The 14619-nt window shown below is 39.5% G+C and overlaps 1 protein-coding gene across 1 annotated transcript in view; it reads right to left on the reverse strand.

The window, feature by feature from the left end:
- Positions 1-12388, reverse strand: part of Bbs7 (Bardet-Biedl syndrome 7) — a 39246-nt gene extending 26858 nt beyond the window's left edge. Inside the window, exons 1-7 of the mRNA XM_021655154.2 lie at positions 12205-12388; positions 10602-10667; positions 7023-7085; positions 6641-6816; positions 4047-4233; positions 2239-2311; positions 1406-1522 (exon numbers count right to left, since the gene is read on the reverse strand). Of these exons, the coding sequence (XP_021510829.1) occupies positions 1406-1522; positions 2239-2311; positions 4047-4233; positions 6641-6816; positions 7023-7085; positions 10602-10667; positions 12205-12240 (718 nt within the window). The 5' untranslated portion in view covers positions 12241-12388. The remainder of the gene's footprint in view (positions 1-1405; positions 1523-2238; positions 2312-4046; positions 4234-6640; positions 6817-7022; positions 7086-10601; positions 10668-12204) is intronic.
- Positions 12389-14619: the final 2231 nt, after the last annotated feature.

Raw genomic sequence — 14619 nt, forward strand, 5'->3', positions numbered from 1 at the left:
ATATACATATATTTACATACTTTCATACCACATAGTTACGAAAACCTGATGTGGTAAATCAGAACAGGGTGAGGAAAAAGAACAGCTTCGGGAGTAACTGAGTGTCTTCCTCTTTGCCAAAGCTATGAAAAGCACACTTACACAGCAATGCACCCACGTTTACATCTCCCTTTCACTCTGACCCCTCACTAAGGCCCAGGCTCTTATGTCCAGTCTGGCACCGTCCTGTACACATGGACACCTCAAACTTTACATTCCCCAAGCCAACTCTTTAATACTTTGTACTCCATAGCATCAGTACTGTTCACTTTCCTCTTCCTCCATTTTCACTAAGTTACACCTCTCAGCTGCACAGACTAATCAATTCTAGGCTATATCTCTGGCGTCATTCTTTTCACTCTCTGTATCAAATCCACTGCTTCCACACACACACACTTAGTTTCTTTTCTTCCTGCTTCCATCATTCTAAGGATGAACCAGGATGCTGTAATAAACTACACCGACTTCAAAAGTGGTCCCTATGTTTTTAATGTGGACGTTTTTTCCCAAACCCATTCTCTATGCAAATCTATTTTGCTTCTTTTTAGTAATTTGATCACATCACACCTTCTGCAAACAATCCTCCCAGCACTACCCACTGCAAAGACTCTTCCAAGGCTAAAGGATCTGGAGTTTGGCTCTACTCCTCCAGTTCTCCTCGGGCCACATAACTGTGCTCAGCTTCCAATGAGTCAAGCTCATCTCTGTTTCAAGGACTTTGCAATGATTATTTTTTCCTCCTCTTTAATATTCTTTCCCAAAATATTCTCAGCTCAAATGCGCCTTTTCAAAAGCACTTTGTGTCTCTGATTACTAGGTCTAACAGGGGCTGCTTCTATCACCACCCTACCACACGCTAAGGCCCTATATTCTTCAGATGCCCAGCTGAAGGGATCAGGTAGTCATTCATTTGTTCTTTGTCTCCCCAGCAAGTATCTATTAAGGGATAAATGAACAAATATCCTGTACATATGAATAGCCATCTAACGAGCCACTAAGTTGGATATAAATTCCTGGAAATTTATCAGACTCTCTTTAAAAAAAATAGGAATAGTTTCTGACTCACTATTGCATTCTTTATATCCCAGATTCCAATTAATTCTCTATTCCAGTTAAAGTGGACTTTAACATGGAAAAATGGATATTAACCTAGATGTCTATCCCAAACTACAAGAAGCATTTCTTATTTTAAAAGTATATCGTAGTATAACAGATGCCAAAAACAAATAGCAGATAAGTCAGAGGTGGCCCTGTGAATCACTAAGCTTGCTAAATAATTTAACTAAATAACACAGAATAAGTTGCACGCTCTATTTTATTAAATAATTGTTGAAATTTCATAACGTGAACTATGTTGCAAACCTACCTCCCCGTTTTTTGTCATTTCGAATTTCCCATTTGTGTATTGGTTTGGATGTGGTTATCTGAATAAGTCCGAGTTTCCCATCTGATGTGCCAAACAGAAGGCCTTCTCCAGAGTCACCTAGTTCAAATTAAAGTGAAGATTACAAACACCCAAACAAAAACATACTAACATTTAAAAAAAAAAAAACATTTTAATGTAAAAATCTTATTTTTCAAATATGACATAAAGACAAGAAACTTAATTTGGGGAAATTTTTAAAAGGGAAAATGTTTAGCATATATGTTTCAAAACATATGATACCACCATTCATATATAGTTTTGTTTTTACATACCAAAAACAAATTGATAAAAAATAAATAGAAAAAAAAAGATTCCATGTATGCCAGGATGCTTGTCTATATTGACTCTATACCTTTTAATTACATTTACAATTTCTGAACTAAAATTACTTTATCTAGCATTTTTTCTTTTCTAAGAAAGCTGGTCCCTTAAGTGTCTAGAAGCAAGATAGCACTATTCCTCTGCTTTGAGGTAGTTCCTATGGAATCCTAACAATATGACATTCATGACTACATGCTTATTATCTTGAAACAACAATCTCATCAATGAAGATTAAACATGTATTTCCTCTATACTGTGTTGTCTTGATTATACAAACTAGTATCAAATAGTTACCATGTAGTCACATAGTAAAGTGTATAAGTTCAGTAATTCATAACTGAGCAGGAAGTACGAAGAAGAGAATACATGCGATTCTGATACATTGTGTAGGCAACCCCATTTTTCCTTAATCTTTTCACAAACAGCTCTCTGTGAATAGGAAATGTGATTACCGCCATCTCCATTATGGAGCGCTAAGACACTGGGTGGTCCAGGAACTTCAATTTCATATATCACATCAGATCCCTGAAGGAAAACAAGAATTTTAAAAACTGAAAAACCAAACCAAAAAAAAAAAAAACAATTCAAAAGATGGGAAATCAAGGGAAACACCAACATTTGAAAATTTAAAATAAATGTGCTTTAAGGAAGTAGGTCATAAATATATGTTCTCAATAACTTCACATATATTAACACTAAAAATGAAATACATATATAACAAAGAAATAACACATAATATATTCTCTACTTTCAATGGTTTTCATTTTTAACTTTGAACTTTCTTATTAAAAAAACATAATTAGCCAGATCCAAAGGCCAAACAATTCAATGAACTTCTAGACAGAGGAGTTTCACTTTTAATGTGTTGCTTATCTGAAGACCATATACTGATAAGCTCCTTTCAAAACTTTCTCGGAACAAGTGTGACTTCTTCTGTCTTCTCTAGTGTTAACTGGAAGGTTTAACATAGGATACTGCTACAAGTCTGAGCCCCTCCAAAGGGATGCTATCCGGCCTGGCCTTTTGATATTCCCAAACTCACTCCTGTTGAGGGGCAAAATCCATGCTACTTGGATTTAAAAAAAAAAAAACAAGCTGGGTTTTTTTCATTTATCTTTTTTTTTTCTTTCAGTTTTTCCACTTACATAATTCCATAGATAGAGCACTTGCAAGATTTTAATGTAGATTTGGAATATGGAAAAGAGCCATAAATTTATTCTTTATTAATCATTTAAAATGTATAGATATCAATGAGTGTAAAAGAACACCCACGAGCTGTCAAGAGGCAAGCTCAGGGCATGGAGAATTCTCAAATGCGTGAAAGCAGAAACGGCAAGGCTCAAGGAAAACATTCCGTTTTCTCCTTTCACAAATTCTTGCTGACTTATTTTTAACAATAAGAATACAGGCAGGCATAATAGCACACACCTTTGATCCCAGAACTTGGGAGGCAGAGACTTATGGATCTCCGTGAGTGTGAGGCTATCCTGGTCTACAAAGTTCTGGTCCATATAAGAACTACATAGTAATACCCTGTTTAGAAAAAAAAAAAAAAAATGAAATGATAAATAGGAATACAGATGGCCTCATATGAAACAAAGCAAAATCTAGAAATCAGCCAGGTAATTTCTCGCTGAATGCTAGCCCATTCCTGCTTTGTACTTTCTGAAACAGGATCTCATATCTCCTAGGCAGGTCTCAGACTCCCTACAAAGCTAGAGACGGTCTTGAATTTCTGAATCTGGCCACCTCCTGAGTGATGAGGCTTCAGGCCTGTACCACAACATCAGGTTTATGTAGTACTGGTTTGAACCACGTTAAGCAAACATTCTACCACTTATTTATGCAATTAATTATTTACTGAGTGCTTTATTCTACACACTGTGATTATGATTGATTAATTCAAATTATTTGTAACCTTCTCCTCTATCTAATTTCTCCTTCTAATCTGTGAGGACCAGAAAGTAGTTAAGGAACAATGGAGTGAAAGTGTTGACAATAGTGTTAAAGCACTCTATGCTGATGGCATGCATTCAGGACTGGGGGGATGGGGAAGCAGAAGGGAGCTCTGTCCCTCTTTATATACTTTCTAAAACGTTCTAAAGATCTCAACACATTTGCCTGAAGTAAGAAAGAAATTATCAAATGTAAAAAAAAAATATTTTCTTACATTTGACTTTACATAAAGTCACCTTACGCACGTGGCACCCATAATGACTTACTGAATAATGAAAAGTTATAAAAACCCAAAGGCAGTCACCTGTAAGACGCGGAGCACCCTGTCCTGGCAGGCCAGCACTGGTGTCATGCGAGATAACCTTTCCACGGGAAGGCAGATGACATCATTGATTTTGTCCCCAGAAAGGTAATAATGTTGATCTTTGCAATCACAGTAATGATTATAGATGTAACTCGCACTGAGAAAGAGGTCAGAGCCAGATATGTACCTGAGGACATTAAAACAGTAATTTAGGACATTCATATTTTAAAGCATAGGTAACTGATTTGTTTTTAGATATGAAAACAAATTTACTTAATATTTTATATAGATTTTTATTTCCCCCACTTAATTTCTATTCCTCCCCTCTTTTATTTTGTGTTTGTTTGTTTGTATACAGAGTTTTTCTGTGTAGCCTTGGCTTTCCTGGACTTGCTTTATAGACCAGGCTGGCTTCGAACTCACAGATATTTGCCTGCCTCTGCCTTCCTGAGTGCTGGGATTAGAGGCATGTGCCAGGCTCCCCTCTTCTCTTAAAGGCAGGCCCTTGAGTAGTTCTAGGCCGCCCTTGATCTCACTCTCATAGCTGAGGATGACCTTGGAATCATGATCTTCTGCCTCTACCTCCTAAGTGTGGGATTCTAGACACAAACTGTGTAGCTTTAATTTCTAGACATTTGATGCAGCACCTCTGACTCTGAAGGCTGAAAATGAGGATTGTAAGTTGGGCTCCTCAATAAAAAGCTCAGAAAAATAAAAACTAAAGAAAAGGTTTGTTAATTTGTCTATTAAAATTTTATAACAGTATCAAAAGAGAAATCTTTTAATGTGCACCATTTGCCAAGCACTGTTCTAACTGATATACTCAGATTAGCACACTAACACTCATAATCCTATACAGAATGTTATTATCACCTTTATAAACGAATAGTAAAATGTTACAGGCCTAATGGCTCATACTGTAAATGACAGACTACAGCTTGGGTAATTTCAGCTCCAGAGTTAGCTTCACATGAATGTGACTAGAAAAGTACACTTCCAACTACTTTAACGTAAATAATGAACAGTGGGAATGTTTTCCTTAAATGTTATCTTGAAAATAAGTTCATTTATAATTGTTTCGATACAGTTTAGCTAATAATCACAGCAAGTTTCTAATTTTTTATCTACAAGGGCATTTCAAACACACTATATATGGTTTAAAAACCATTTGAGAGTATTTTCACTTCTTGCTGTTGATTCCTGTTGTAAAAGTCCTCACGAGTCGAGAGAAGTACTGTGCTTGCGCAGAATGATACATAAGCGCCTGTCAGCCATGAAGAGAGATGGTGTGAACTAGTAGTTTCCAAACCAGGCCTCTGGCTGCATGTACAACTTGGCTGCATCACAGCAAAGGAAGAAAGTTGAAGGCCACTCCTAGTTACTCAGCCTACCAAGCATGAGCTAGGCTAGCCACTGCTAGGCTTCCCGAGAGCTCGAGTTAGCAGGGTTAGGAGACTGGATTACGTATACTTTAAGGCCTCTCTAGCCCGCATGGCTCAAAGATTAAAATTTCAGGGCTGACAAGATGGATGAGAAGGTGAAGAGCTTGCCATGTAAGCCTGATGACGTGAATCCTCTCCTCAGAACTCACATAAACATAGGAGGAAAGTCACTCTACAAACCTGTCTCTGTCCTCTACCCATAAACCATAGCAACGCATGCCTATCTCATTCTCCTTCCCTCTTTCCCGACCACTAAGTAGAAAAAAAAAAAAAAATCCAAATTTTTAAGTGTGAAATTTCACATGCCAGGAAGTCATTTATTTTTCACTTAGTTTTTATCCAATTCATCAGAAATTGCAAGCATTAGTGGTCATCAACTTTAATGGCCAGGCTTTTGGTTTTAAGACCAGGTCTCACTCTGCGGCCCATAGTGATACTGAATTCATTACACAACCCAGATTGGCCTCAGTTTCACACCAGGCCTCTGTCTGTCTCCCAGGTGTGGGAATTACAGGCCGGAGCCGCACATTCAGGTACTGGTCAGCCCTCTAATATAATATTGCTTCCTCGAAACCAGAGCTGCCAAAAACACTTGAGGGATAGGAACCTGTGTTTCTAAAGAGCTTTTTTGTTTTGTTTTTAACTTTTTACACATACCTTGATCATGATCATAATCATAACTGAACCAGAGAGTGAAAACTGAATGTACAGACTCTATGCTTCAAAATAATAAGTAAAGAGGTCTTAGAATGTTCCTAACGTAAGTTATGTCAGAGGTGAGAAATATGGTAATTACTCTGATCAGACATCATACACCATGTGCATGTATTGAATATATCACTTTGTGACTTACAAATGCACACAATTACTATGTAACTATGAAAAATACAAAACATATTTTTAGAAATGCCCCAGAACAAAAAGTGAATGTGAGTAAACACACACACACATACATAATGTGAAGTTAGAAACACTGAAAACATCAACAGCCAATCAACTCTGTATTGATCAGGTTCTGACTAATAAAGTACCTGTATCCAGTTTTATTTTCCAGAAAACCTACTAATGTAATACTAATTTAATCAGCTGTTTTACATCAACTCAGTGTGTTATAAATAGATACATATGTAAACATAAGAGAATAACACATACATAGCTTTAATGCTTTCAGTGAGGTTTGTTTCAAAAGAGAGAAACTGCTTTCCCCTCTTTGTGAAGCCTCTAATCTCGGACCCCGCAGCAATGAAGATTTTCTCCTGGGGTGTGTTAAGAGCCCCTCCCAGTTCCAGCCTTGAAATCTTCTGCCCCGGCAAAGTCTTGAACACTGTCTGCAAAAGCAATCAGGAAAAAAGTTAAGTGTTCAAGTTATTCTGCTGTAAACATTTTCCTTCACTACAAAAGCTATGATTTTAAACATAAAATGTTACAGCTTCTTGTCCACGCCTGTATTTTAGGAAGACTTTCATGGAGGAGTATCCAGCAAGGAGTATTTGAAAGCTTTTCCGAGCTGCTGCCCTAGGACAGCTCCACTCACCACCGCCTCGCCTTTCTTCACGCTGAAGCAGATCACTACCCCATCCTGATCTCCGGCAACCACCTGCAGCAGATGGATTCAGAGTCTAATTACTGTTATGGTAAAAAGTTCACCAGGGCCTTCAGATCACACACTACAGGGACATCCGAGAAACCGCATCAAATGTAAAGATGGCATCTAAAGTTATAGTTACCTGGAAAAGCAACTTAAATACCTTTCTCTATTTTCAACTACATATCCAGGTAAACTGATTTGATGAGGGTTTTTTCCCCATGTATTGCAATAAAAACAAAATACAACTGACTGAATGCAGAAAAAACAAAGGAAACCACCTACTTTTGCTTATGACACACATTTTTAAGAATTCACAAAAATGCTACATGATATCATATTATCTCTAAGTTATTCTATTTTGAAAATGTTTTAACAAAAGTAAAGTTTTCATGTAAACATGATGAGTTTGATTTTTAATACTTTAAATATTTCTTAGAGTTAATTTAATATAGTTAGTACTGATGTTACTTACATAAATACTTTCAGATCCTTAACAATTTAAATGATTAAAGAGTGCTGTTATATCTAGAATATAATTATATTCAGAAATCAGTTGACTCTCTTGAACTTCTGTTTAAAACATCAGATTTCTCTTATATTTAAAAACCTTATTTGTAAGAACTGTGCATATTCAAATCACTTAAAAAATGTAGCCAAAGGTCAAATAATGCCTTTAAGTAAGTTTATCAAAAAAAATCTCTTAATTCATCCCAATAAATGTTAACATATCAAGATAATATATTTAATTTGAAACTATTAAACTATCCTGCTATTCTATAAAATAAATGGTTTATGTCCATAAAAAGTTAATACAAAGTTCAACATTAAAAACAATAACTTGTCAAAAGCAACCCACAGATTCAATGCAATTGCCATCAAAATACCAACACAATTCTTTACAGACCTTGAAAGAACAATTCTCAACTTCATATGGAAAAACAAAAAAAATCCAGAATTGCCAAAACAATCCTATACAACAACAGATCATCTACAGATATTTCCATCCCTGATCTCAAGCTGTACTACAGAGCAATAGTGATAAAAACTGCATGGTACTGGCATAGAAACAGAAAGGAGGATCAAGGAATCGAATAGAAGACCCAGAAATAAGCCCACACACCTACGAGTACCTGATTTTTGACAAAGAAGCTGAAACCATTCAATGGAAAAAAGACAGCATCTTCAACAAATGGTGCTGGTCTAACTGGATGTCTACATGCAGAAAAATGCAAATAGATCCATATTTATCACCCTGCACAAAACTGAAGTCCAAGTGGATCACAGACCTCAACATAAAACCAGATACACTAAATCTGTTAGAAGAAAAAGTGGGGAAGAGCCTTGAATTCATTGGCACAGGAGACAACTTCTTGAACAGAACGCCAACAGCACAGGCTCTAAGAGCAACAATCAATAAATGGGACCTCATGAAACTGAAAAGCTTCTGTAAAGCAAAGGACACTGTCATCAGAACAAAATGACAGCCTACAGATTGGGAAAGGATCTTCACCAACCCCATATCTGACAGAGGGCTAATATCCAGAGTATATAAAGAACTCAAGAAGTTAAAAAGCAACAAATCAAGTAATTCAATTAAAAAATGGGGTACAGAGCTAAACAGAGAATTCTCAATAGAGGAATATCGAATGGCATTAAATTAAAGAAATGTTCAACATTCTCAGTCATCATGGAAATGCAAATCAAAACAACCCTGAGATTTCACCTTACACCCATAAGAATTGGCTCAGATTAAAAAACTCAAATGATAATACATGCTGGAGAGGATGTGGAGAAAGGGGAACGCTCCTCCATTGCTGGTGGGAATGTAAACTTGTACAACCACTTTGGAAATCAATCTGGTGCTTTCTCAGACAATTAGGAATAGTGCTTCCCCAAGATCCAGCCATACCACTCCTAGGCATATATCCAAAAGATGCTCAAGTATACAACAAGGACATTTGCTCAACCATGTTTGTAGCAGCTTTATTCATAATAGTTAGAACCTGGAAACAACCCAGATGTCCCTCAGCTGAGGAATGGATACAAAAATTGTGGTAAATTTACACAATGGAATACTACTCAGCAATTAAAAACAAGGAAATCGTGAAATTTGCAGGCAAACTGTGGGAACTAGAAAAGTTCATCCTGAGTGAGGTATCCCAGAAGCAGAAAGACACATGGTGTACACTCACTTATAAGTGGGTATTAGACATATAATATAGGACAAACATATTAAAATCTATACACCTAAAGGAGCTAAGCAAGAAGGGAGGACCCTGGGTAAGATCAATCCTCACTCAGAAAGGCAAATGGGATGGACATTGGAAGAGGGAGAAAACAGGGAACAGGACAGAAGTCTATCAAGAGGGCCACTGAAAGACTCTACCCAGCAGTGTATCAAAGCAGATGCTGAGGCTCATAGTCAAACTTTGGGCAGAGTGCAGGGAAACTTATGAAAAAAGGGGGAGATAGAAGGACCTGGAGGGGACAGGAGCTCTACAAGGAGAGCAACAGAAGTAAAATATCTGGGCACACGGTTCTTTTCCGAGACTGATACTCCAACCAAGGACCATGCATGGAGATAACAGAACCCCTGCACAGATGTAATCCATGGCAGCTCAGTATCTAAGTGGGTTCCCTAGTAAGGGGAACAGGGGCTGTCTTTGATGTGAACTCAGTGGCTGGCTCTTTGATCACCTCCCCCTGAGGGGGGAAAAGCCTTACCAGGCCACAGAGGAAGACAATGCAGCCAGTCCTGATGAGACCTGATAGGCTAGGGTCAGATGGAAGGGAAGGAGGACCTCCCCTATCAGTGGACTTGGAAAGGGGCATGGTTTGAGATGAGGGAGGATGAGATTGGGCTGGAATGAGGGAGGGGGGATACAGCTGGGATGCAAAGTGAATAAACTGTAATTAATATAAAAATTTTAAAAATTAAAAAATTCAGTAATTTAGTAAGAGAATATTTAAACCAGGCATGATTGCACATGCCTCTAATCTCTAAACTTCTGATCCTGAGTCAGGATGATCAGGAGTTCCAGGCCAGCCTTGGCTACATAAAAATCTGTCTCAAAAATAAAATAAGTAAAACTAAAACAACAACCCAGAACGCTTAAAAATTACTTTATCAATATTCCATACACACACACACACACACACACACAATCTGTTACACAGAGTGAATTTCCAAAAACAGAGTGTTTCACTTTGTTTCTGAAGTGCTGGGGACTGGTTTCAGGGACTGGTTTCAGGGTCCGGAACATGGTAAATAACTACACTGAACTACAACTGAAGTTCAAGATGTATGATTTTTATCAAACTTCCTTACACAGCTAATGGTATATGATATCAATGTCCAAGAACGTGGCTATTTGTAAATGTTTGTTCCTCTTCCAGCTTCTATCAAATTAAAGTTGCTCATTTCCATCTTTACATTAGCATTTTTTACACAATAAGTTACTAATAGGGATGGCGATACGAGCCTGTCCTGAGGGGCAGAGAAGGAGGAGTTGGCGGCTACGGCACCTTTTGTGTAGCTCTCTGTCTTGAGGCAGGAAGCAACTTCATAGTCTTCTGAGAGGTAACTCCCACCTAAGGAAACACACCAGCAGACTTATCACACCAGAAATTTAAACAGAACAACAGACCTGATCATGGTGAGTTTTAGGGTTGTTTGTCTGTTTTCACTGAAATGGATACTCTTATCAGTTAACTTATATTCTAATGAAATATGTCAGAGAAAGTCAGAACACAGGAAACAACCCCGAATGTATCATCCTAAGTAAAATATAATACACAACATCACTGGTGAGAAGTTTCAAAAAAAATATTTTCAGGAGCCCTTCCCTATTATGAGTGATCGAAAACGAGGACTTTTTCTGAAATAACCTACATGCTGACGTTATAAAATCCCAGTGTAACTGACAATGACTATTTTACAAAAGGTACGGGGGATGAAAGAACCATGACTTACTTCTTCAGCAGAGGTAACTGGCACGGAAGGTGCAACAGAACTTAGACAACCGACCGCGGAAAAACCGCAGGTGGTACAGGTGTGACTTTATTCTGAATTCTTGGGCAAAGAGTTAAAAGTTTTAAGCAGTCTGTTTAGCTTGACGTTTTCAAGCGATTCGAACCGTGGCTTGGGGGAAGCTGAACCTGTAGACTGTAGGTCCTATCAAGCCAAGCTAAAGGTGAGAACCCAAACTGGGTATCATCAAGGTGGTGAGTAATTGGATAGATCCAAGGCACGTTGACAGGATGTGACTATCAGCCAAAGTGAAGTATCCGACCTAACCCTCTGGGAAACCAGGCGAATGTTTGTACCACGGAGAAATCTTTTTTTTTTTAATTTAACTTTTATTAATTACACTATATTCCTTTTGTATCCCCCATAAGCCCCTCCTTTCTCCCTTCCCGATCTCGCCCTCTCTACCCTTTCTGCATGCATGCCCCTCCCCAAGTCCACTGATAGGGGAGGTCCTCCTCTCCTTCTTTCTGATCTTAGTCTATCAGTTCTCATCAGAAGTGGCTGCATTGTCATCTTCTGTGGCCTGGTAAGGCTGATCCCCCCTCAGGGGGAGGTGATCAAAGTGCAGGCCAATCAGATTATGTCAGAGGCAGTCCCTCTTCCCATTGCTATGGAACCCCCTTGGACACTGAACTGCCATGGGCTACATCTGTGCAGGGGTTCTAGGTTGTCTCCATGAATAGTCCTTGGTTGGAGTATGAGTCTCTGGGACCACGGAGAAATCTTAAGAGATGGTTCTAGGAAGAAGTCCGGCACCCAAGGGATACCTGCTCTGGAGTCTGACACCTTGATTCGAATAGTAACTACATGATTTGCAACTACAGGACAAATTATTTACCTTCTCTGGGCCCTGGACTCCGCATCTGCACTACGTAGTGGTAGATCTTTGTGATAATCTAGTAAACTCAATAGGGCTGTGATGGTTTACTGAAATATGGCCGGTGTAGTCAGCCGAGGGGAAGTGACAGGGCAGCTGAGGGCCCTGGGAGCGGCTGGGACACCCCCTTGGACCTGGCGGGACCGCTGCTTCGCGGGGCCTGCGGACGGCAGGGCAGCATCCCCGCGTCCACCCACGAGGGCGCCCGCAGACCGGTTTACCTGGAGATAATCTGCCCGGCTTAAAGTCAGTTCCATGGCGGCCGCACGGAGGGGTCGGGCTGCCCTCGGGTCTGGAAGCCCCTCAGAGATCCCACCGCTCAGCGGGCGGCCCGGCCTGCGTGCGGGCAGCAGCGCCCAGCAGCGCCCGGCGACGCCAGCTCCTCACGTGACCAGTCCCAGGCTCACGGTGAAGTCCCGCCCTCGGCTTCCCAGATTGCTGGGAGGAGGAGCGGTCCCCCGACCCGGGCCGGTTTCCAGGGCAACCAGGGCGCCGTCTCCGCCTCCGAGACTCTTAGCCTCCGCACCGAGCTCTTGAGGAGATGTTGCGCCTTTTTCCACACCCGGTTCTTCAGTTTAGGCTTTGGCATCCAAACTTTCTCCCCAAAGCTTTATTTTTACTTTGTGTGTTTATGAGTGTTGCTTGCATAGATTTACATACATTATAGCCTTGCTGCCTTCCAAGGAGGGCAGGGCCAGGAACGCCCATGTAATTGCTGAGGAACTGAGTCTAGGGCTCTGCAAGAGCCTCAAGTGTCCCTGACCACCGAGCCACCTCTTCAGCCCTCCACACAAACTTTAAGATAACAACAACAAAAACGCAAATTGTATTAATGTGTTTATTTGGTGTTTGTGTGGTGGGGGGGAGGGGTGGGGGCATGAATGTCGAAGTCAGAAGACAACGATCAGGTGGTTGGGTTCTCTCTTTTCATCCTGCCGGTCTGGCAATATTCAGGTAGTCAGGCTTGGTGGCAAGTGCTTTTAACTGCTGCGCCATCTTGCCAATTCCCTTCTTCCCGTCCCCCACCCACCCAGCCATCTACCCTTCCACAGAACCACAGTGCAAGACTCAGGGTCAAACAAATCAAATCAAAACAAAACATAACACGAATACCAAAGAGATGAGTTTGAAACAATGAAATAAAAGGAGAAAATAAACAGTAATGACACAGAAAATCGGAGTAAACCAATAGCAAGTAACGAAAAGTCACCTAAAGAGAGAAGCTCAGGACCAGAGGACTTCAAACAAACACACCAATTCTTCACAAACCGTCTTTTAAAATTGAAGATTTTTAAATTGAAAAGCATGGGGGGGGGGGGTGTGCCAAACTCTTCTAGGCCAGCATTTTCTTATACCAAAATAAGAATTGTCCTTATACCAGACAAGGACATAAGATATGCACACACACACACACACACACACACAGCTCTCGCCGCCCGTGATAGCTTGTGCTACCTTGAGAGTGCTAACAAAAGAACAAAAGACCATCACTGACTGCAATCCTTCCAACTTGCACCAGAACTGTGAGCAAAAGTAAACTTATCTTTTTTTAACTTAAAAATAGAAAGGAAAAAAGAAAGGAGAAGGAAAGAAAAAAAGGAAATGAAAGGAAAAGTCTAGACAGAGATCACTGATGAAACAAAAATGTAAAACTTCAAAAAGAAAAAGAAAAAACTAGCAATGATTCCAACAACACAACAACGATAACATTCCAGCCAGGTGTGCATGCCTGTAATTCCAGCTGAAAAAGCCCTGGGCAATGTGATGAAAACCTGTCTTAAAAAAAAAAACAGAAAATAAAATTTTAATATCCTTTAGTGACAGAAACTTTGAACAAATTTAACTGTAGAAAGAATGTGTGTTGGGGCTGGGGAGATGGTTCAGCGGTTAAGAGCATTGGCTCTTCTTCCAGAGGACCTATGTTCAATTCCCAGTACCTACATGGCAGCTAACAGCTGTCTGTAACTTCTGTTCCAGGGGATCTGACACTCTCACACAGACGTACATGCAGACACAACACAATGCACATAAAACGAATTTAAAAAACTAAAAACCCATGTGTCATCATAAAATCCAATATAACACAAGTACACAGCCAATGAATGCCAAAGTGAAGGGGGAAATCTGGCAGTATTTCTCCTAAGATCTGGAAAAAAAAAAATAGCATCTCCTTTAGCCACTCTTAGTATAGTACTGGACTATAATTAGGAAGAGAAAGAAATAAAAGTCTGTGAACATAAAAGGAAGTTAATTTGTCTCTGTTTGCAGATGATATGATCTATACATAGAAAGACCTAAGGACTCCACTAGACTGTTAGAACTAATAAATTAATTCAGAAAAATTGAAGCATCCAAAATTATCATTTTTGTGCACCAAACTTTCTAAGAAATAAATTTATTTTCTAAACAAACAAATAATTAAATAAATAAACAAATAGCCTAGGGGGTCTGGAGATGTGGCTCTGCTGGAAAAGTGCTTGCCTAGTGTTCACAAGGCCCTAGGTTTGATCATCAGCACTGTATAAATTAGGTGTGACAGCACAGGACTATTCATTGCTTAGGGATAAATTTTATTTAGAATGTCAAAGAGCAGGTGTGGTGACTCATGCCTTTAATCCCAACACTAAAGAGGCAGA

This window comes from Meriones unguiculatus, chromosome 2 (genome assembly GCF_030254825.1).
Source record: "Meriones unguiculatus strain TT.TT164.6M chromosome 2, Bangor_MerUng_6.1, whole genome shotgun sequence".
In the NCBI taxonomy this organism is placed as follows: Eukaryota; Metazoa; Chordata; class Mammalia; order Rodentia; family Muridae; genus Meriones; species Meriones unguiculatus.